This window comes from Gopherus flavomarginatus, chromosome 1 (assembly GCF_025201925.1).
Source record: "Gopherus flavomarginatus isolate rGopFla2 chromosome 1, rGopFla2.mat.asm, whole genome shotgun sequence".
NCBI lineage: Eukaryota > Metazoa > Chordata > Testudines > Testudinidae > Gopherus > Gopherus flavomarginatus.
In genome coordinates this window covers 293280634-293303549 of record NC_066617.1, presented here as the reverse complement: position 1 = coordinate 293303549, position 22916 = coordinate 293280634, and the positions used below count along the sequence as shown (strand labels likewise).

The window sequence follows — 22916 nt, the reverse complement described above, 5'->3', positions numbered from 1 at the left end:
GGTGCGCAGAATTCCATCAGGAGTAAAAGGCACTGGGGGCTTGGGGAGAACTTGGCTCAGTGTTCTTTGGCTAAAGCATTGGTGAGACTACAAATGGACAACATGCCATTCCTGGATATTTTAAAAGTTCCATGGTATTGACTTTGATTCAGTACGCTGAGGAATGTCTTTAAGATAATTTTTCAACTTGAGATCTCTATTTCCACTTGTGGATCTCATTGTACAGAGGCAAGGGAAAGCAACAAACACATAATACGGTTTCTGAGAATAGTGAAAGGGGATATATTAGACTAAAACAAAGGGGAATTATTCAGTTCTTCAAATGTTTGTGTGTATTCCACGCTTGGTACGCCTATGCCTTGTGTGCATGAAATCAGATTATTTAGCACAGCAGTGTCTGTTGGGGCTGTGTCTACATCTCGAGTGCCCTTACACATCCCCACCCAAAGTCAGAGTGGGTCCAATTGCCCTTCAGTTCGTTCTTACCATCCATGGCTGTGAGACAGAACCCTGTGGTGTCTGCATCACTATGTGCTTTATGAAGCAAATAAACACATCTTGTATTGTTAGTTAGGTGTTAAATTAGTTACTATTAGTGTGTATAGGGTTGGTACATCAGTTGCCAAAAACACCCCCAAACTTCTGTTAGTGTTAGGAATTTTTTCCTCTATGCCTGAACCAAAGGGTATAGCTACACTTGGAGCTGGGGATGTGATTCCCAGCTTGTGTAGCTAACATGCTAAGGAGAGTAGTGAAGCATGAACAGCAGCAAGTGGCAGCATAGGTTAACTGTGTTGAATATGTATGCACAGGGTTCAGGTGGGTTAATATTTGACATGTCTAGCCTGTACCGCTGCTACCCTGGCTACATTATTATGTTTTGTGTAGAAGGTCTAGCGCAAGTATGTCTATGCGAGCTGGGAATCATACAACCAGCTCAAGATGTAGACATACGTAAAGTTGCATAGCTTCAAGAACTGCCTTTCATGTGAGACAGCTGTGTTCTTTAACCATGTTAACCCATGTTAAACCATGTTCTTTAACCATCTTTAACCATGTTAAAGAACACAGCTCAAGGTCACGCAAGATACCTTCTTAGCCCCTGGGAAGGGCATATCTCAGAGAAATGCTCTATCATTCTTTTTTAAAAAGGACATGGAAGGCTACAGGGGCTTGCCTCAAACTTCTGCTTTTACACTATTTTATGAAGCCTGCTTTAGATCAGTGCAGAAGGGACCTCCCTGGACCTGAACTGGCTTGTGCAGGAGCGATCAAGTTAGCTATGGCTCAAGATTGAGTTCCTAGGCTCTTTCTCTAAGATGACCCCAGCTGCAGAGACAGGCAAGGTTGCCAAGTCCTCCTCAAAATCTTCTAATGGGTAGGGAAGAACACTATTCCTCCAGGGAGCAGAAGTGCAGATTGCCTTCCTCAGGCCCTAACTGGAAGAAGCAAAAATCTCCTCACTTCACTCCCACAAAGGGGTGGTTCAGCCCGGAATGAGTCCTGATGATACCCTGGAGAACACGGTACATGACCAGTGGTACCAGCCTATGAAAAGAGTCATGCCATGCCCCATACCAAATCTATGGTACTGATGTTTACTCTTTCTGGACTGATGAACTTGGCACTTCTGTTGGACATTGTTGGAGTTGTCCCCAGGGAACTGCAGTATGCCACCTAATAAGGCTATTCGTAGAAGACCACAAATGGACACTGAAGATCCTTTATCTGTAACATTTCACAAGTGGGGTGACCAGCATATTTCCTCTAGATACCCAGATTCCAGCTATTCTGGACTATCTACTAGGATTTAAAAAAAAAAAAAAAAAACAGGATTGTCCAGCTCTATTAGAGTACGCTTGGCAGTGAATCAGCTGACCATCTCCTCCATGCAGGGTGACGCCATTTTCTCCCATCTTGTGGTAGCTAGGTTTACGAGTCTCATTCATGTTTTCCCCCAGTCAGTCACTTCCTCCCTAGGATTTCTGTGCAGTCCTAGCAGGGTTGATGGCTACTCCCTTTGAGCCCCTCACATCATTTGTCCATGAAAAATCGCCTTTTTAGTGACAACTATATCAGTGTGGCAAATAGGAAAAATACAAGGGCTTAATTCTGGCCCATCAGACGCTGTAGTCCATAAGGAGAAGGTCACCCTTAGGCCCCACCCTAAATTTTTACCTGAGGTAGTCTCAGACTTACATTTGAATCAAATGAGTCATGTACCTGAGCTCTTCCCTAAACTCCACTCCCACCAAGAGGAAGCCAGATTGCATACCCTAGATATGATCAAGGCTCTAATATTTCATCTGGATAGGACCAAAATGTTTAGTTTTCTTGAGACTAATTGTAGCATTTGCAGGTTGGATGAAAGGTCAGGCAGTATCTTCCCAGAGGCCATCTAAGTGGGTATCTACTTACTTGAGGGTTTTTTGAGCTAGGCAAATTAGATCATCAGTGCAGGTTAGGACTCACTCCACCAGAGCTGAGGTAAGTTCTGTGGCTTTCTTGAGAAGTGTACCCACCTCTGAAATCTGAAAGTCATCAGGGACCTGGGGATCTGGTCAGATATGTACATGACATTTTTCCCTAGTTGAGGCATCACACTCTTAACACTCGTTTTGGCAGAGCGGTCCTGCAGTTGATATTTGAGTAGATACTGAGCAAGTGCATCCTATACATCAGGTCAAAGCTTGAGAATCATCAGCAGTGACATCTGTATGGACGATCACATAAAAGAGCAAATGGTAACTTTGAGATGTTGTCCGTGTGTATTCCTTGACCTGTCTTCCTTCCCCATTACTACAGAATCCCCTTATGCCCCAAATCTGTATTTGTGCAGGGACTGAGGAGCAGCTGGCTTGCTCTGTCCTGCCCTTTATGCCCTTGGGGGGAGGGGGAAATGACGACACACAAGAGCAATCACATCATGCCTCTTCCCCAATGAACACTGCTGGCCAAAAGCATCTGATCTCACTCATACAGGGCACATGTGCACCAGAAGTGGACGGCATCTATAAGAACCATAGTTACTATAGGGGGAATAGCGGTTTTTTATTTCTGTTTTTTAATTTTCAGAAAGGATGAAGATAAAACTGTGTTATACTGGTGATCTGAAACTTCCAGTAACTTAACCCCCAAAATGATCCTTTATAACATGGAGACAAGATGGTTGAGATAATCTTTTATTGGACCAACATCTGATGGTGAAAGAGACAAGCTTTCTAGCTTGCACAGAGTTCTTCTACAGCATCTGTGTAAGCTCTCTTTCACCATCAGAAGTTGGTCCAATAAAAGATATTACTTCAACAACCTTGTTTCTATCCTATCAGAGGGGTAGCCGTGTTAGTCTGGATCTTTAAAAAGCAGCAAAGACTCCTGTGGCACCTTATAGACTAACAGACGTATTGGAGCATAAGCTTTTGTGGGTGAATACCCACTTCATCTGACAAAGTGAGTATTCACCCACGAAAGCTTATTCTTCAATACCTCTGTTAGTCTATAAGGTGCCAAAGGACTCTGTCGCTTGTTTCTATTATATCCTGAGATCAGCACCCTTTATATCATGGACTGATTCAAATGAAGTGAGGTCTGAATTGTTAACTTATTGAAATGAGGATTTTTGAAAGAATTATATTAAAATAAATTTGTTTGCAAACCTAGGAGTTTCCTGTTTTAAACTATAAAGACAATCAGCTGTTGAGAGCAAAGTCGCCAGAGAGTCAACCATGTTTCCATAAAGTAAAAACATACAATACATTATTCAGTCAAAATGCAACTTGCAACTTTTCTACTTGGAAACATACCAACGAACATCAGATTCAGGGATTTCACAAAAATGGTATGTGGATTTTTATGGAGAACTTAAAATGCTATTGGCTAGTACTTGTTAATAGTTTATCTTGTATGACCTGAAGAATGATGAGCACAGTAATACTACAACTGAGCTCAGGTAGCAGACCAAACTGCTGCCTTGCTGCTTTTTTGATATGTATCATAGGGAGCTGGGAAGCAGCAATCTATACAGGTTCTCCTAACCACATCCACTGGACATGGAAAATTAAGAGGTGTGTGAGCTGGACTTGAAACAAAAATGATAGCATTTATCTTTTGAGCTGTTTGTGTGAACAATAGTGGCAGGTTTCTAGAAATGGTAAATTGTTCCAAAATCTTAGCTGTACTAGCTTCGATAGAAATACACTGTGCATATTAGCAACCTTAGAATGGGTGAATTTTTAGCAGTTTCTTAAACTGTTTGCGTGTCTGGACACTGGACAACATTCACATTAGGGCTGTTGATTGATCACAGTTAAGTCACGCAATTAGTTAAAAAAAATTAATCGCCATTAATCGTACTGTTAAACAATAGACTACCAATTGAAATGTATTAAATATTTTGGATGTTTTTCTGCATTTTTATATATATATATATATATATATATATATATATATATATATATATATTGCATTCTGTGTTGTAATTGAAATCAAAGTGTATATTATTCTTGATTACAAATATTTGCACTGTGAAAGATAAAAGAAATACTATTTTTCAATTCACCTCATACAAGTACTGTAGTGCAATCTCTGTTGTGAAAGTGCAACTTACAAGTGTAGACTTTTATTGTTACATAACTGCACTCAAAAACAAAACAATGTCAAACTTCAGAGCCTACAAGTCCACTCAGTCCTACTGCTTGTTCAGACAATCACTAAGACAAACAGGTTTGTTTACATTTACAGGAGATAGTGCTGCCCTCTTCTTATTTACAATGTCAACAGAAAGAGAGAACAGGTATTTGCATGGCACTTTTGTAGATGGCATTGCAAGGTATTTACGTGCCGGATATGCTAAACATTCGTATACCCCTTCATGCTTCGGCCACTGTTCCAGATGACATGCTTCCATGCTGATGACACTCATTTAAAAAAAAAATGCATTAATTAAATTTGTGACTGAACTCTTTGGGGGAGAATTGTATATCCCCTGTTCTGTTTTACCTGCATCCTGCTATATATTTCATGTTATAGCAGTCTCGGATGATGACCCAGCACATGTTCATTTTAAGAACACTTTCACTACAGATTTGATAAAACACAAAGAAGGGAGCAATGTGAGATTTCGAAAGATAGCTACAGCACTTGACCCAAGGTTTAAGAATCTGAAGTGGCTTCCAAAATCTGAGAGGGAGGAGGTGTGGAGCATGCTTTCAAAAGCCTTAAAAGAGCAACATTCTGATGAGGAAATTACAGAACCCGAACCACCAAAGCAGAAAATCAACCTTCTGCTGGTGGCATCTGACTCAGATAATGAAAATGAACATGCATCGGTCCGCACTGCTTTGGATTGTTATAGATCAGAACCTGTCATCAGCATGAACCGCTGGAATGGTGGTTGAAGCATGAAGGGACATATGAATCTTTAGTGCATCTGGCACGTAAATTTCTTGCCACACTGGCTACAACAGTGCCATGAGAATGCTTGCTGTCATTTTCAGGTGACGTAAACAAGAAGCTGGCAGCATTATCTTCTTCAAATGTAAATAAACGTTTTATTTTTAAATGCAGTTATTTTCTGTACATAATTCTACATTTGTAGGTTCAACTTTCATGATAAAGAGATTGCACTACAGTACTTGTATTAGGTGAGTTGAAAAATACTATTTCTTTTGTTTTTTATAGAGCAAATACTTGTAATAAAAAATAGTGAGCACTGTACACTTTTGTATTGTACACTGTACACTTTTGTATTGTACAACACTTCTGTGTTGTAATTGAAATCAATATATTTGAAAATGTAGAAAACATCCACAAATATTTAAGTAAATGTTATTCTACTGTTTAACAGTGTGATTAATCACGTTTAACTTTTTAAATCTCTTGACAGCTCTAATTCACGGGAAACCAGTTTGAGCTATTAGAAGATATTCAGCGGATGATACTGTAATTCTACAGTCTTTGTATATTCACTGTTCTCTAAATAAAGCAAAAAGTAGATTACAGATTTTGCAACATAGCCATTTAGTATACATGTAACCTAGACGTTGCCTATGAACAAATTTGCCCTGATCAGCACCTTTCGTTTTCATCCACCAATATTTCTTCCAGATGAGGACCCTCAAATGTTTAGTTAACATCTCAAGGGGGAAAAAGGTGCATGTTACATCAAAATATCTGCTGTGAAATTGCCAGATGGGGGTGTAAAGCACACAATATAGTTCTACTTCCATAACTACAGTACTGGTAATCCTTATTTATTCATTGTGCACTCCATAACTAGCTCACTCTTCTGACATAATCTTTCCCTGAATGTGCAAAAGAAAAACTTCTCTTTTGAGTGTGGTCCAGTGGATTTAAGCACAGAAGTAGCAGTGAGGGACTCCTCTGGGACTGTTTTGATACCTAGTTCTTTACCAAAAACTTTACCTCCTTATCCCCTGGCCTTCTCTGTCATCTGCCCATTCTAGTGGACAATTGTCAACCAGTCCTTTTACTTTTACCAGTTCTTGAGAGTACACAGTGACCAATTTTTATCTTCAGTTTCTAACCTCATTGCTTAAACACTTTTCAGTAGAATGGTATGTTGGAGTTTCAGTATGAAAATATTAGTTTTACTTTTGGCCACTCTACAGAAGCCACTCTTTTCTTCCTAGTTAACTATGTCTTTTCTGTTGCTGCTGGTACTCGCTCCTTCCTTCCTTCTCCTTGAAATCTGCGGAGTATTTGAAACTGAACTACTCCATTCTCCTGCCCAACTTCAGTAGCTGTGCAGATGTCTAGTTGCATTCTTGCTTGTATCTGATAGTTTTCTGTCCCTGTTGATACTTCCTGTACCACAAAGGCCTTCCCTTTATGGAGTTCCACAAGGATCTTTTCCCATATTCATTCTTTTTACCAACTTCTTCATCTATTCCATTTTCCTTCACTGTCCTCAGAATATAATTTATGATCTTAATTTTCTTGCTCCTCTTCTTGCATTTTCTTAGGTTCATAGATTGGCTTGTCAGCCCCTTTGCAACATTGTTCATATTCTCACTTTCATATACACTGACATTCTTAGCTAGGAATTCACTTTTTCAGCTTCCTTTTTAGTGGTAATTCCCAAATCCCACCTCTGTGGACTATCGCATTTGCAGAATAACTTCCTGTCAGTTCTAAGAAATAAATCTTCTCCATCTCAATCAACTCAACTAGCTCCTCATCAATTTCAATACAAAGAGAAGTTTTGTTTTTAAAAACTTCCCATGGACTTGGCCTAACCACTCAGATATTTTCTTACACCATCTGCTTACAACCACTGACCTGTGGCCCTTCCTCTAATATCTACATTGCTGGTCTCTACTTTACAGTTTCTGATATTTGGAACGGTCTTCCCATATCTGCCTCAATTCTCTTCTCTTTTGCTTCTACTTTGTGCTTTTTAATTTAACTCTGAAAAACAGTTGGGGATACAGTTTGCATGAAAGATGCTACACAAAAAGTTGCTATAGTCATACTGTATCAGGGGAAAAAATCAAGACTGATGAAGGAAACTCTGATTCAGGAAAATAAACAATGGCCATCACTGTGTAGGTCAAACCCTAAATGAGAAAATGTGGAGGGACTCGATGAGAGAATATTTCTCAAAATATATTTTTTCTACAAAGCTGGAATGATTTTTCAACACTGAAAATAGATATTTAACAGAAAAGCACTAAATTATATATCCTTAATTTTGCTATTGTTGGATTTGTTTAAATTAGTGGAGCAAAACTGGCAAAGATAACATGTCAGATTTGACTCGCCAAGTTTACAAAAACCACAGGACTTAAAAACCTGAAAAAACAATACACTGAATTACTCACCAGCCTGGCAGCTGGAGACAAAGATATTGGAACTTCGCACTCTACCTTTGTGGATAACCTAATCTTAGAAGCTGTGTAATGAATGTTTTTGTCCCAGGGTCAAATTCTTCCAGTTAAGTTTTTTTTCTTTTTTTCTTTTATAGTAAGGACAAACAGTCCCAGGATCTTGGATGGAGAGTCTGCCTGTCATTCTGTGCAATAACCTGCAGAAATGCCTCTATCAAAGTGATTAGACCAAGGTTGACAAGTAGCCTTTGGCACATATGACTTTTGCAAATGGAATCAGTTGTGTTATAGTTTGGAGGGAACTGTCTCAATTACATTTTGAACTACATTTTGAACACTTTTGAAGATAAAATGTGAGAAGGATTTGTATGGCACTTAAAAAAACAAGTCATCTGAATTGTTACTTGAAACAGAAAATAGCTTGTGAAATTTTGTCAAATCACAAACCTCTGTATGTTTGTTATCCTTACCTCAGCAATGACCACTCTGGAAAAAATGTACATTGAAACTGACAGGAAGATTTCTATATCACTAATAAAATTATTAATTTTCTGTTTCTTCAAACTTTTAAGTATTGCAAAAATAATCGAAGTTTGTGATTAGTTTAAATTGTGTAATCAACTAATTAACATACTTTTCTGAGGTGCGCTTTTTTTTTTGTTCTTTTACATTTTTTAAACTTTGTCCTTTTTTTAACCTGTCAGTTTATGGTTCTTGGCATAAATAAAGGTTGGTCCCTGCCATAGTCTCTATGCCAAGGAGGATAAATCACACTTCACTATTTAATTGTGATGATAAACCCTTGAAATAGGAGATATAACTATCAACTGCAACTAGGTTTGGCACAGTGTTTCTGTGTTATGTGTTTTATGTCCACTTGAATAATCCAGGGATTAAAAATTTACAGTGCATGTATGTCCTGACCTGTATACTTAGGTCTGATTTCACAAACCATCAGGGCTATAAAGATAACTTTATACCATTAGAAACTGAACATGCTGCTTTCTAATTCTGTTCTCTGGAATGTCATGAGATCAGAAATGGAGAAAAACAACATTTTGTCATCCTGCTTCCCCTCTTCTGCTTCCTGCTTGTATTGGCATGATTTTAGTAGCCACTATCTCATAAAACATATACTTTATGCTATTTGAAAGCAAGGATTTCAGACTTCCAGAGGGTATAAAGAATGTGTAGGGTTTTATTTTTTTATGATTACCAACATATAATGGATGCTAATATTATGCTAATATAAGGTGGGGGAAAGAAGAGGGAAAGCAATATGGTAATCAGAATTTTATGTGAATGTAAGGTTGGATCTTGTGACCTAATTAAGCTAGAAGCACATTGGTAGACCAGTACAAGTATTTCTGAGACAATATATTTTTTCAAAGCATTTGCCCTGTATCAGTAATGAAAATGATCCCTGCAGTATCAGTGGAAGCTCTGGACTCTTCTGGTTGAAATGTGAAATTAAATGTGGTTTATCATTTTAAAATTAAATGTAGTTGGATTCTTCAGAGCTGCATGTTCAATGATCAGAGTTTTCAAATTAGTCACAAATAATAAAGTAATTACTAAAATTGTTTAATTGCTCCCCTGTATAAAATAAGCTTTTTCATAGGTAAGGCAAAAAATGAATAGCACAACTGGATGAATGTGAAAATAGTGAATTGTATAAAAGTTTTTGTATGTTTTGTCTATCCTCTTTCTTTCTTCAAACAGACTGTGCCAAGAAGCAACCAACTATTTATTTTGACTTAAGAAAAACAAATATTTTTAATTATGTTTAGAAAACCTACTGTACTAATGAACTACAGTGCCCTTTTGACCATCACATTTCTCTAGTTTTACTTAATTCATCAGTTGGCACATATTGCACAAAATGGTCACTGTTTACATTAAGGAAAACAATTTACATTGTTTTAACAAGGGTTTTTTATATTGAAAATTATTGTATATTTTTAAGTGATTTAATGTAATAAAGACTGATTGATTGTTTCTCCCTCACACCCTAGATTGTTTTGGATAGTTTTGTTTTTAGTATCATGCTAGACTAAGAACATTAAGATATTTCTTTCAAGTGGGGCAGGGAACCAGTTGGACTAAAGCTGATTTTATTGTGATGTAAGTCTGATGTTGAACGTACTGCTTTTGATTTTGATTAGGGCTGTGAAGCGATTAAAAAAAAATCATGATTAATTGTGCAATTGAAAAGATTAATTGCATGATTAAACAATAGAATACCATTTATTTAAATATTTGTGGATGTTTTCTACATTTTCAAATATATTGATTTCAGTCACAACAGAGAATACAAAGTGTTCAGTGCTAACTTTATATTTATTTTTATTGCAAATATTTACACAGTAAAAAATGGTCTTTCAATTTACCTCATACAAGTACTGTAGTGCAATCTCTCTGCCATGAAAGATGAACTTACAACTGTAGAGTTATGTACAAAAAAAACCTGTATTCGAAAATGAAACAATATAAAACTTTAGAGCCTTCAAGTCCACTCAGTCCTACTTCTTGTTCATCCAATTGCTCAGACAAACAAGTTTGTTTATATTTGCAGGAGATAATGCTGCCCACTTGTTTACAATGTCACCTAAAAGTCAGAACAGCCATTCGCATGGCACTGTTGTAGCCAGTGGTGGAAGATAGTTACATTCCAGATGCGCTAAAGATTCATATGTCCCTTCATGTTTCAACCACCATTCCAGAGGCTATGCCTCCATATTGATGACGGGTTCTGCTCGATAATGATCCAGAGCCGTGCGGCCCAACGCATGTTCATTTTCATCATCTGAGTCAGATGCCACCAGCAGAAGGTTGATTTTTTTGTTTTGGTGGTTTGGGTTCTGTAGTTTCTGCATCAGAGTGTTGCTCTTTTAAGACTTCTGAAAGCATGCTCCACGCTTTGTTGCTCTCAGATTTTGGAAGGCACTTTAGATTCTTAAACCTTTGGGTCAGGTACTGTAGCTATCTTTCGAAATCTCACATTGGTACCTTCTTTGCGTTTTGTCAAATCTGCAGTAAAAATGTTCTTAAAATGAACAACATGTGCTGGGTCCTCATCTGAGACTGCGCTAACATGAAATATATGGCAGAATGGGGGTGAAACAGAGGAGGAGACATACAATTCTCCTCCAAGGAGTTCAGTCACAAATTTAATTAATACATTTTTTTTTTTAATGAGTGTCACCAGCATGGAAGCATGTCCGCTGTAGCAGTGGCTGAAACATTCAGGGACAGACGAATGTTTAGCATATCTGGCATTGCAAAGTGTTTACATGCCGGATACAAAAGTGTCATGCAAACTACCTGGTCTCATTTTCTGGTGACACTGACTCGTTTCATCTTTTCCTTGCCTGTTGCTTATCCCTTTTTGTTAGCACTTGTGTTCACAAGTTTGCTTCCCTACTGTAGAAGTGTATGCCACTTGCTATCACCCCTCCAAATTCTTTTCCTTCGATCTCCAAGACTGTGTGCAAATATGCAGCATTATCCTTCATGAAACTCTTGGATACTACTAGGTATTCCGCTGCCTTTACTTGTTCCTGTCTTCAATAGGTATGGAATGACAAATTTCTTACCTGGATAACTTCCTTTCTGCTGCCAGCATCTCCCACAATTCTGTGATTGTATAAGATATTCCCCTCCTTTCTGAAGTTCTGGAGGTGGTTCACTGTTACACCATAGACTTCTGCTGGCCATGCTCACATCTTTGGCTTGCTGCCCAAAGACTCATTCCAAAGCTGTGTAGACATTTAAATATGATTAGTGATAACCTTAATGCCAACCAGTGAACTATGTTCAGTAGTCTAACTAGCCCACAAACTGTAGACAAATGTCATACAAAGGAGGGTAGTATTGTGGGAGATGCTAGAAGAAATGAAGCTACTGGATAAGAAATTTCTCATTCAATGAGTAATATCCCTGTGGCTGCTCCACTTGAGGTGCACGTGTGCCCTATATGTCTTTTGCAGCCTAGGGTCCTGCATAACTTTGTGTTCTCTGGGAAGTAGTGAGCAGAAAACATTAAGCAGGGAAGGATAAATAGACTGAAACTGAGAAATCTTTCCTTGAAAATAAGTGTCCAAATAGAAAGTATTTTTGGATCATTGCAAGCAGCATGTTCCTTCTGAAAGAGGCCTCTGCAGAGGACAGAAAATCCACCTTACAACGTGTAAAAAAGGTGTTAGAAGACCATATTGCCCTATAGATTTCAGTTGAAGCAAAGCTCTTATTGCCTATGATGTCACTAGAGATCTTGGAGAGTTCCATAATTGGTTCACCTGCTACCTTGTTGCTACCCGCAAAAACAATCTAGGGCACCCCACCTATATTCTACCAAGGGCTCAGGGTGTGACTTGGTCAATATAGGTACCTGCCCTTTCCCTCAGGGCTCTACAGGTCTGCAGAACCTTTTCCCAGTGCGAGAGCCTTATACAGCTGTGCTCTAAACATCTACTTATTAGCAACACACACAGAATACATATACCAGGCAAATCTCTTATGCTCACCACTCCCAATATACAGACAAAATTCACCTGATGGCCAGTCAGGATTCTCTCATCTGGGGGTTTCCAGCAATGCCTCTGCATGTCACGGTCGTGCAGAGGGGTCAGAATTCCAGCAGTTTCATGCTAAATTCCAGTCTAGAGATTCTTCCCAAAGAGCATTGGCTTTTTTGTTACATTATATAGGTAAAACGAGCTACCTCCTTTAACTTCACTAAACCTATCACATTATTCAGTACCCCTAGGTAACAAAATTTAACCAATCACGTACTGCCACCTACGTTTTCTCCTCCCTTCTCAACTCTTTTAACATTTTCTCTCTCATAACCAAATTGTAACTTATTTATGACCTTTGTTTGTGCAGATGGTCAGCATATATTCACTGGTCAGAGTTTGTTTATTTTACCAGTTCTTGGCGTCTTCCTGTTTTCTCCCTAAACTTCCCAGTGCTTGGGTGTGTCTACTTTTCAACCCGTGGTGTTATAACTCTTGTTAGGGGCATTCCTGAGCTGGGGGCACTTTAGCCACAATGGAGCATTTTTCTCCTTAATGTTAGTGGTGAAATGCCTTAGTTTCACCCAAGGCTGGTGTAGTATGGGGTGAGTTAAATCTCAGGCCTACATTGTATGCACCTCTACAATGCATAACTTTATCTATCTGGCCACTGTTAGTTTGGATGTCCAAAGACCGTGACACTTTGGGTGAAAGGACACAAACACGGAGGAACCTGATCTTGTTGAGGCAGATCCTTGCTCGGGGCAGATCTTTATTGCTCTACATAATCCAGATTATGCTACAGTTTTTCAGTAGGATGCTGGACAGAATGTTGAGAAGATCACTTTCTGCAAAGCACAGAAAGAGGATTAAACTGATGGTAGAAGAGTCTGGACTCCTTAGAACCATGGTGTTGTGGAATACACAATATGGTTCCTGCATGGATAGGGCTGCAAATTTACTCATCGAGTAGATATGTTAATGATAAAGAAGCAGGTTTTGATAGAATGGCATGACAGCTGTTGAAAGGGTTGGTTGGGCCATTAGGACCAGCAGTAGGAAAGATTGGTGACTGCAGCTCTAGCCAATCTGAAATAAGCGTTCTGGATCTAAAAACCAGGGTCTCCTTGGCCAGTATAGAACTAGACCTATTACCTTTGCTGCTTCTTGCCTTATCTCCTTAGAAGTGGAAGTCGTGGAAAAGCAGCCCCTTCTTCACCTATGTACAAGAGCATCCATATCTACTGACCTTGGATCTGCTTCCTGATGAAGTATTTTGGCACCATTCTGTCTTTGTGATGCAGACCGACAGCTGAAATACCAAATTTCTGAGAGATCATGTTGAGGACTACCTGACTCAGACACCATTCTGAATTTTTCAGCTGCATGTCTGCCAAGCTAATCTGCCTTCTGATGTGGTTCTCCCTTTGCTTATTGCTCTTACAGAAACTGGATTCTCCTCCACCCATTTTGTTATTGCTATTGCTTCCCAGTGTAGGGTCTAGTTTCAAGTTCCTTCTTGGTTTTGAGATACACCACTGTTGTGATGGTGTCCAATTTGAGTAGGAAGTGGTTGCCTTTGAGGTGGCTCTGGAACCTGCGGAGGGATAAGTTTGTTGCTCTGAGCGCCAAGAGACTGATGGTTTCATTCCTGTCTACAAAGCAATACATTTCCTATGCTGTTCGGTATTCCAGATATACTCCCCCATACCACAAGGATCAGTTCACCCTCTGGCTAAGTTCCCTGTAAGCTGGGCAGCTGCCCAGCAGGCTACCAAGTGCCGCACAGTTCAAGTGTCCCTCCCCCCACTGCCATGTGCTGCTCCTCCCCTCTACCTTGGAGCTGCTCCTGGGAGCCTCCTGCTTGCTACTCAGAGCAGAGCGGAGAGGGGTGCTGATGTCAGGGTCTCCCCCTCCCCCTTGTTTAATATCTTGGTCCTTATCTTCAGTGAGCTCAGTGATCTGCGCCTATGGTCCAGATTGCCTAAAGATCTGCAGTGAACCCCAGGATCATCAACGTTCCTCCTCTGGCAAAATGGTACTCTACAATAAGGGTAAAGCTCGTTTGTTCAGGAGATGGAGTTTTCATGGGGCCCAGAACAAGATTGGAATGAACTCCTCCAGGAAGTAAGGACAGTCACAAACCTCACCGCCTTCTGCTCCAGTGTAAGGTTCACTTCTTTGACCCTGCTTTCTCTAACAAACATATAGTGGTGTGTTCATGCCTGTAAAACAGGTCAGAAGACACTCCACTGCATACACTTCTCCCTAGAGAAGATGATGAGAGAACAAACACATGACAGGTATTAGGCTGATTAATGCACTTCTGGAAGGCACTCATACTACAGTGAATGTGGTATTATAAGCTTATTTAGAATAGAACATTTGGTGGGCATCTGTTGCAAGTACCTCAACGTCCATGGACCAGGAAGATGCCTGCGGATGTTCACTGGGACTATCCATCAGTTGAGGGATTTGGTCCCTGGTTTGGAACCAGTGCCCAGTGTTGCATGTATTCTGATGAGTGGTTCCATACCTTCAACAGAAACTTCTGGAAACACCTAATGTGGAATCTTGCCCATGGTTTAATTCCTAAGCATGAAACCTGAAGTCTTAGCTGCAGATGCTGGGCTATAGATTGTCTTTGGTTCCTCGAGCATGGAGATCTGGTTCCGGATTTTTTTAAATCTGTTCAGCGAGGGATAGATTTTGGCCGCAGTTGCATCTATATCCACTATCAGGAGAGCTATCTTTGTGGAAGGGATCAGTGAGCTTTCCCTGCTGTTTATCACAAACTCATCTGCTTGAAGCAACCTCACTGTAAGAGCTGTGGCACTGAAAGAGCATCTTAGTAAACACTGGAGGCTGACGGAAGGCCAAATGGCAGTGTTTTGTACCTATGGTGAGCTGTGCCATACACAACTCAAATGACTGTGAATGGACATATGGGGATATGTAGATAAGCATCTGCTAGGTCTGCTGAGGTGAGGAAATCCTCTTGGTACTGGGATACTACTGTCAAGACTAGGGTCTCCATAGGGCATCTCATCTTTTTCATCCATTTGTTCATCAATATGAGGTCCTCCGCCACAATGTGCTTCTGGATATGAAGGACATTATAGTCCTAAGAACCTTTCTTTTGAGGGTACTGATTTTATTAGTCCTATGTCTGGAAAGTAGATCTCATTCAGCAGGGGCTAGTGTTCGATAGGGTTCTTGATATCAATGATTGGATGAAGCAGGGATGGGGTCAGGCCCTTAGTTTAAGGGAGTAACCAAAACTGCTTCCTATTTTTACCCACTTGTACATGCTCAAGAGATCCCATTCTTCTGAGAAATGGAAAATTGTGCCTCCTAGATTAAAATTGGGCAGTCTTTTATTGTCAGAGTGAGCTCTTAACCTGATTTGGCAGCAATACCTTTATCCTCTGATATACATGCTGTCTTTCCTTAAGTACTTCTGTGATGACAATAGACAACCTCTTGTTGGGCTTGTAGTCCTTTCCCTGGGCACTGTGTAGAGATGGGTGGGATTGCCTCAGTTTGGATATGCTGTCTACCCCTATCTCATCCAGTTGTTCTCCAAACAGGAGACTGGGAATCATCCAGGATTTGTTTTGGCGTGGGCATTCCCAGTACAGGTGTGTAACTAGGTGTGGTACCTGGCTACTGCACTCATGGTGCTGGCTGAGAATTTCTTTGCATCCTTTGAAGCATATGCGATGAAAGGTGTTGTTAGTGTTATTTCTTAAAGGTAGACTTGCACTCAGACTGACTTTTATCATCCAGGGCCTTTAGATGGTCCAGCCATCACAGTTGTACCTCTTGCAAATTAGCTAGTGCCCAGGGCTGCTCTGCTTTTCTGGCAGTTGGATTTTCCTTCACAAAAATACCCTTTCCAATGGGACTATTGTATCCTTTTCCTAATGATACTACCATAGCATCAAACTTTTTGTATTTCTGTGATGGCATTTTTGGGCTCTTGCACCCCAGAGCAGCAGTTCTCAAACTTCAGCAACCCAAGGACCCACATTTTGACCCCCCAAGATCCCCTGTTCAGCCCTTACCCTGCCCCTTCCCCGAGGCCATGACCATCCCACCCCTTCTCTCAGGCCCAGCCCGTGCTCACTCCATCCCCCCTCCGTCGCTCACGCTCCCCCACCCTCACTCACTTTCACAGGCTGGGGCAGAGGGTTGGGGTGCAGGAGCAGGATGTAGGCTCCAGGAGGGAGTTTGGGTGCGGGCTCTGGACTGGGCAGGGGGTTGGAGTTTGGGATGGAGTGAGGGAGGGTAAGGGTGCAGGCTCCAGCCAGGTGGCGCTTACCTTGGGTGGCTCCCGAGAGTGACAGACACATGCCTCTGGCAGCAGCTCCTAGATGGGGGGCCCAATGGGAGCTATGGAGTTGGTGGTTGGGGTGGGGGCAGCATTCAGAGACCCTCTGCCCTCCCTGCCAGGGTCCGCAGGGATGTGCTGATCACTTCTGGAAGCGGTGTGGAGCCAGGGCAAATAGGAAGCCTGTCTTAGCCCTACTGCACTGCCGGACCTTTAGTGCCTAAAATCTCCCGGTTTAGCATGCAGGAGGCACTGGGACAGAAGGGGTTGATCAATGTGGCCCACAGTCCCCAGTTTGAGCAATACTGTCCTGCTTCTATGTTTTCCCTTGTCAGGATATTCCTTCCTGATTGCATCATCACTGGAGGAGTGCAGTAGAATTGCTGTCTCATGTAAGGATTTGTCCTTAGGCTTCTTATCTAATCCTCTGAGGGAATCTGTAAGATAAATGCTATTTTGGGGCACCTAGTATCAAGTGTGCTGGGGGAGGAAGTGTGTTTGGTTTTCCACCTTGCCTGCTCCGAGCCTGAATCAGTTGGCTTTTTGCTGGTTTTGCAGAAGTCCTTATGCAGATGTGGTTTCTTGGCCCTTTTTGTTGAACCTTGCACCTTCGAGTTTTGTCCCTCTCTGGGTTCTTCTGGTTGTGGGAAGAAAGGGGACAGTACAAATCCTGCTTCTTTCCCTCAAGGCGTTGAGGGCTCACTTTAGTAGCTGAGAGGTACTGTGGGTACCTTAATGAGTTTTTCCTTCTACCATGGGTCTTTTTTGGGATTTACCACTGAGCTAGCTGGATGGCTCTTATCCTTAGATGCTCCCTGAACTGCTCCGATGTTCCCGATTGGGCTTTTCTACATAGGAGTTGCAGCTTCTTGGTGCAAGAGTTGTCCTAAGATGCCCCTCTGACACTCAAACCCATGGGTTAGCACAGTGGTTGCCTGTGCACAGGTTGAGCATAATTTTACCCTCTGAAGACTAACTGTTGCCTTATATACAGACTACTGCTTTGAAGTAGCCTGTTTGTGAAAGCGCTCTGATGTTATGTAAGCGAGAGCATGAATGTCCTAGAGCGTGAAGTACTGCAAGTGTGTAGCTGGATGGCTAAGATAACCACATTTCCACTTACCTAGGGGAGGAGGGAGAGGAAGAAAGACTATAAGTTGCTTGCTGCATTATGAAAAACAAAATTAAAGGTAAAGCTGCTACAGGAAATAGTTGGGAATAAAGCAACTCCATCACTACTACTTGCTACTGTGGCAGCAGTTTGGGCACTAAGCTGGAGAAGAGAGTGGGTAGCACCAGCTGTGCTGCAACACTGAACTGAGGATGAGGGGAGTGGCCCATATATCATAGACTTGTGTGATTAGTAGGCAGCAAAAAGACTAATTTGTGGTGGTATTAAAAGTTAATCTAAAAGATTTAGTTTGAAAAAGTTGTATATCCCTTTACAGAGGTGCTAGGGTAGGAAAAATATTACTCACACAAAAAGGGGGAGGAATGAGGGACAAAAAAGTACTTATGGTAGCATACTCCACTCCCACTGTTGAAAACAATGGGGAATCTTGACTTATCCCAGGGGTCGGCAATCTCTGGCACGCAGCTTCCCGCCGCACCCATTGGCCTGGGACAGTGAACCAGTGGGATCTGTGATCGGCTGAGCCTGCCAACACGGTGGGTAAACAAACTAGCCCGGCCTGCCAGGGTATTTACCCTGGTGAGCTGCGTGCCAGAGGTTGCCGACCCCTGACTTATCCATTCAACAGTCTTCAACACCATTTACTGCGGAAACTATTTTAAAAAAAAAAAGTTAGTTCCTTTCAGCACTCTTGCCATCACAGGTATGTCCAATTGATATTGGAGGTGGTGGGGAGACCTTCTATAATTTATTACATAGTGGAACAAATATTCTTCAACTGTGAACTATAAGGTGGGCTGGCTATGTTGCTGCTATGAATCAAGGGTTATGACAATAAACAGCCATACTCTATAGTGCCACAAACAAGAAAGTCCTTGATTCCAACCATTCTGCAAGGAGTCCGTGGCTCTAGGGAAGATGTACCCGACTCTATCCCATGGCTCTCTGTTAGTAGAGGATCCAAGTTGGGGTCAATCCATCAGCATGTGCTTCTTTCAACAAGCAACAGTGCAAAGTACCTAGTGCTTAGTTCAGGTGTAGAAATGACCAAACAATTACAGATGCCTCCCTGTTGAACTACACACACACACACGTACTGGGGTTGTTGTGACTTTATGGACTCCTGGTTAGGGTACTGCCTGGGATATGGAAGAGTCAAGTCTTTGCTCTAACCCAGGCAGAGGACAGACACGCTAGATGGGCTATTAGCTATAAAGGGGTGGGGATTCAGGATACACTGCTGCTGTGACTTAAGTGCCTAACTCCAGGAGAGGATTCACCACTGTGAATCCTGATGCAAAATAGGCACCTAGTTATCTTTAAGGGCTGGGGCATAGGCCAACGCCTCTCTTCAGCATTTCTTATTGGCTAGCTTAGGTCCAGCAGTCCAAAGAAGGTTCATGGCTGAGAATTCTAGAGACAGGTAGGTACCTTGCTACAGCCCAGAGTAAAGTATGTAACTGCCTTTGAAGAATGGGTCTGAAACCCCAACCTTTGCCTCAGCACTTCTTACTGCCTACCTTAGGTGGCTCTCTGCTCAGCTTGATGGCTTCTGTGAACCTTCTTCTTAGGCACCTAAATCTCTCCATAAAATGCATGGGGAGCCTGAGTGTCTAACTTGGGATTGAGGATTCCACTCAGTGACAGGCTAGGATAGGGGTCGGCAACCTCTGGCACGCAGCTCACCAGGGTAAGCACCATGGCGGGCTGGGCCAGTTTGTTTACTTGCCGCGTCGGCAGGTTCTGCCGATCGCGGCTCCCACTGGCCGCGGTTCGCCATCCCAGGTCAACGGGGCTGGCAGGAAGCCGCGGACAGAATATCCCTCACCCGCACTGCTTACCCTGGTGAGCCGCGTGCCAGAGGCTGCCAACCCCTGGGCTAGGAGTTCGGTGTTGCAACATCTAACTGCTCTTTTAGCCCTTAATGCTCGGAAGCAGGGGAGGAAGTGTTAGTACATGGCAGGGGAGGAGGCAGAAGAGAACGTTTCCTCCTCCATTGTGCCTGGGCTACTGCTGGGTCCTAGCACCTCACCAATTTCACACTTATTTTTCTCAATCTTTTCGGCCACACTAATCGGGGAATCTTTCAATCCTCTCCTGTTATTGAACAGTAAAAACATTTCAATTTGAAGTGCAATATTGGTGTAACTTTAACAGCATAATTTAGACCTTATACTTCTGCAGACTCCTCCTGAGTGGAACTGTACCAATACTCTACTAATGCGATCAGAAATATTAGAAGTAATATTCAGAGGACCAGGTGATTAAGAAAACAACTAAGATTTGTGTAATGGACAATAATTTACTTTATCAAATCGCTACAAGTCACTGTCCTTTGATTTCCCACTTCTGGTACAATAATGAACTCTGCTGGGAATGTTCCTTCATTGTACATGAGTATTTATTTTCACCTGCAAGATGAACACATTGAAATATTTGTTTTAAAAACTATTACAAACACTTGGGTGCACAAGAGATGAAATAAAAATGCAAATATTTTTTAATAATTTTAAAACTATCTTTTAAAAAGTAAATTTAAAAAAGTTGTATGAAATCTTGAAATTTACAAATTTCCTCTTCGAACACAAAATACGTAACACTTGAATTTATTAGATGCTTGAATGCAGCTATTTTTTCAGCTTCTTCTTCTTTTTCTCTGGTTCACTGTTAGTGCTCAGCTCTGCAGTCTGATTTGGAATATCACTTTCCAGTATCTATCACAAAGGGAGAAAAAAATAGAAAAAGGTTAAAGCAAACATTTAATTTTTGCTTTCTTGTCAAAAATATAAATGAGAGAGGAGATGGCTCTAAAACAATTAACCAAAGTTACATGTAGGTATGTATGCAGACAACATCTGACATTTCAGTGAAATGAGTATCTCTGACAGTAGGTATGAAGATAAAGTCTAAGTCACCATATAAATGTCATGATGTCGCTACAGCAAATCACAATGCAAAGTGAGGTAGAAATTATTAAGAGCAAGGACAAAGACTAGGACCAAAAGTAATTATAAATAAAGTCTTGTATTGGCAGAGTTCAAAGATCAGGATAATCTAAAATTTTAGAAACAGATTAATCATTTTCCTAAAATAATCCAAAACATAAATGATTATATACTCAGGAATGGAAAAAGACTCCAATTAACACTTACTTATATTGTTTTTAATTCACATTTGTCTACTATTTATCACTTCAATCTCTAAAAATTGGAAATAGCTGAATGCAAATATACAATCCCTTATTGATGGTTTCAGAGCTCCTGTCATCATGTAAAATTTGTCAGCTAGCCTGAGGTACAAAGAGATGGAATACAGATGTCTTACATGCACGGGGGAAGAGGCCAAGATCTATAGACTTGATGCTAACTGCTAGTACTAGACTAGCTTATAGTTTACAACATGGTATTTCTGTATGAAATACTTATGAAATTTATTCTAGGCAAGATAGCTGGGCATATACAGAAGTTGCTGTGAAAAGGAACAGCCATTTCTGTACCAAGTTTATGATTCTTAGTAAACCAATAGTTGCACGAGCTAAAACTTGTCATTCTGCCCATAGAATTTTAAATTAACATTATATTTACGTAGTAATATATTTCTCAATCTGGAAAAGGACCCTCAAACTAATGTCAACAGGCATGTTAACTGCATCTCTTTTAGAGAGTCAATTACAAGTTTATGGTCTGTGGGCTGGGGCTTTGAAGTTCAAGTCAGATATTACTTCTGATCGACCAGTGGAATTCTCACTGGTGGGACAAGGTGCTTTGTGGAAGTGAAGTTTACTTTAGAACCCCTTCTTAAATATCTTAATTTTAAAAATATATGTCTCCTGCAGCATGTAGAAGCGACTTTTTAAAAAGGCACTGAAGTCAGATTTGTTTTTGTTAAAAGTAGATGTGACTTGTGTTACTGCAATCTCCTAATAAATAGAAATAATGTTTTTTTAAGAAGTTAAATATTAAGTTACCTATGCAATAGTTTTAAGATACCTGAATTATATGTTGCTTTGCATTGTAAAGCCTGTGCCTTACCTTGGGTTCTACCAGCGCCATACGAATTTTCTGGTGTTGGATGTTGGAAGCATCTAACATGATGTTCACTTTAACCTTGTCAAATGGATAAAACGTTGTGTTTTCCACTGTAAGCGAAGGTACCTGGAATGTATCAAAATTTTTACAACATGGAACTTTATATCTGAATACTTGAGGCTTACAATTCATCCCCAACATCTTAGCTCTCTTATTTTTGCTACCAACTATATATTTTCCCAGTTTATAACAGGCACCATTCACAACTCCTAATGCTCACACAAACTACATGCATCAAAGAAGTTTCCCTGTAGTTTTAATAATTCTTAAAGATAAGCCTAAAAATATGCTAATTAAGAGAGAACACTGACCGTCCAAAGTATCAACTAAATTAAAAAAAATAAAATCAAAAGTGAGCTCAAAATAATAATTCTATAGCTGGATTTCATTAAGAATTAATGAATGCTGTTCTCTCTCAGAACCTTCTGTATTTAAAAACTTGCACACAAGGAGTATGAAGATGAATTGCTGTTACTACAGATTAGTTTATAACTTTAAGTATACAATCTCTTATGCCAATTCTCTGCATGTAACTACTGGAATACTGATTTTAGATTGTGCCCCGTTATCAAATGAAAAACCAAAATAAAAATAAAATCCCCTTAAATATTGTACCTCATCATTGTAACTGAGGTTTGGCTTTGGTTTGTCTTTTTCTTCAAAGAAGACAGTTCCTTCTAAACCATATTTGGGAATTAGAACCACAATTGCATTCTTTCTTACAAATAAAATATACGCCTCTTCATTCACTACTCCTGTGTTTTTGAAGAACAACTGTAAGAGAGATGAATAATGAGGATAAAAACAAAATGTTTAGGCGGTGAAAAGATTTACTAAAAACTGATATTATAGTGGCTTGTTATGAAGACAATTATCAAATGATCACAAGTAAAGCATGTTCATACTATTCATTCAGATGGTGTAATTAATGTATTAAAGTATCTGGCTATAGTTCACAACTTTTTGCTATTTAGCTGCTGTAGTGGGGTTCAGATAATC

General features: G+C 40.5%; 2 protein-coding genes across 8 annotated transcripts in view; one reads left to right on the top strand and one right to left on the bottom strand.

Annotated features, from left to right (window-relative positions):
• Positions 1–9849, top strand: part of BORA (BORA aurora kinase A activator) — a 48770-nt gene extending 38921 nt beyond the window's left edge. For 4 of the 5 annotated variants that reach the window (XM_050948847.1, XM_050948829.1, XM_050948811.1 and 1 more), the window contains 2 exons: positions 3661–3838; positions 7985–9849. In XM_050948847.1, coding sequence (XP_050804804.1) covers positions 3661–3838; positions 7985–8043 — 237 coding nt within the window. In that variant the 3' untranslated portion in view covers positions 8044–9849. The remainder of the gene's footprint in view (positions 1–3660; positions 3839–7984) is intronic. The other variant, XM_050948838.1, reaches the window with a different exon arrangement.
• Positions 9850–20208: 10359 nt separating this feature from the next.
• Positions 20209–22916, bottom strand: part of DIS3 (DIS3 homolog, exosome endoribonuclease and 3'-5' exoribonuclease) — a 30132-nt gene continuing 27424 nt past the window's right edge. For all 3 annotated transcript variants that reach the window (XM_050947985.1, XM_050947995.1, XM_050948004.1), the window contains 3 exons: positions 22533–22691; positions 21861–21983; positions 20209–20543 (listed from right to left, as the gene is read on the bottom strand). In XM_050947985.1, coding sequence (XP_050803942.1) covers positions 20457–20543; positions 21861–21983; positions 22533–22691 — 369 coding nt within the window. In that variant the 3' untranslated portion in view covers positions 20209–20456. The remainder of the gene's footprint in view (positions 20544–21860; positions 21984–22532; positions 22692–22916) is intronic.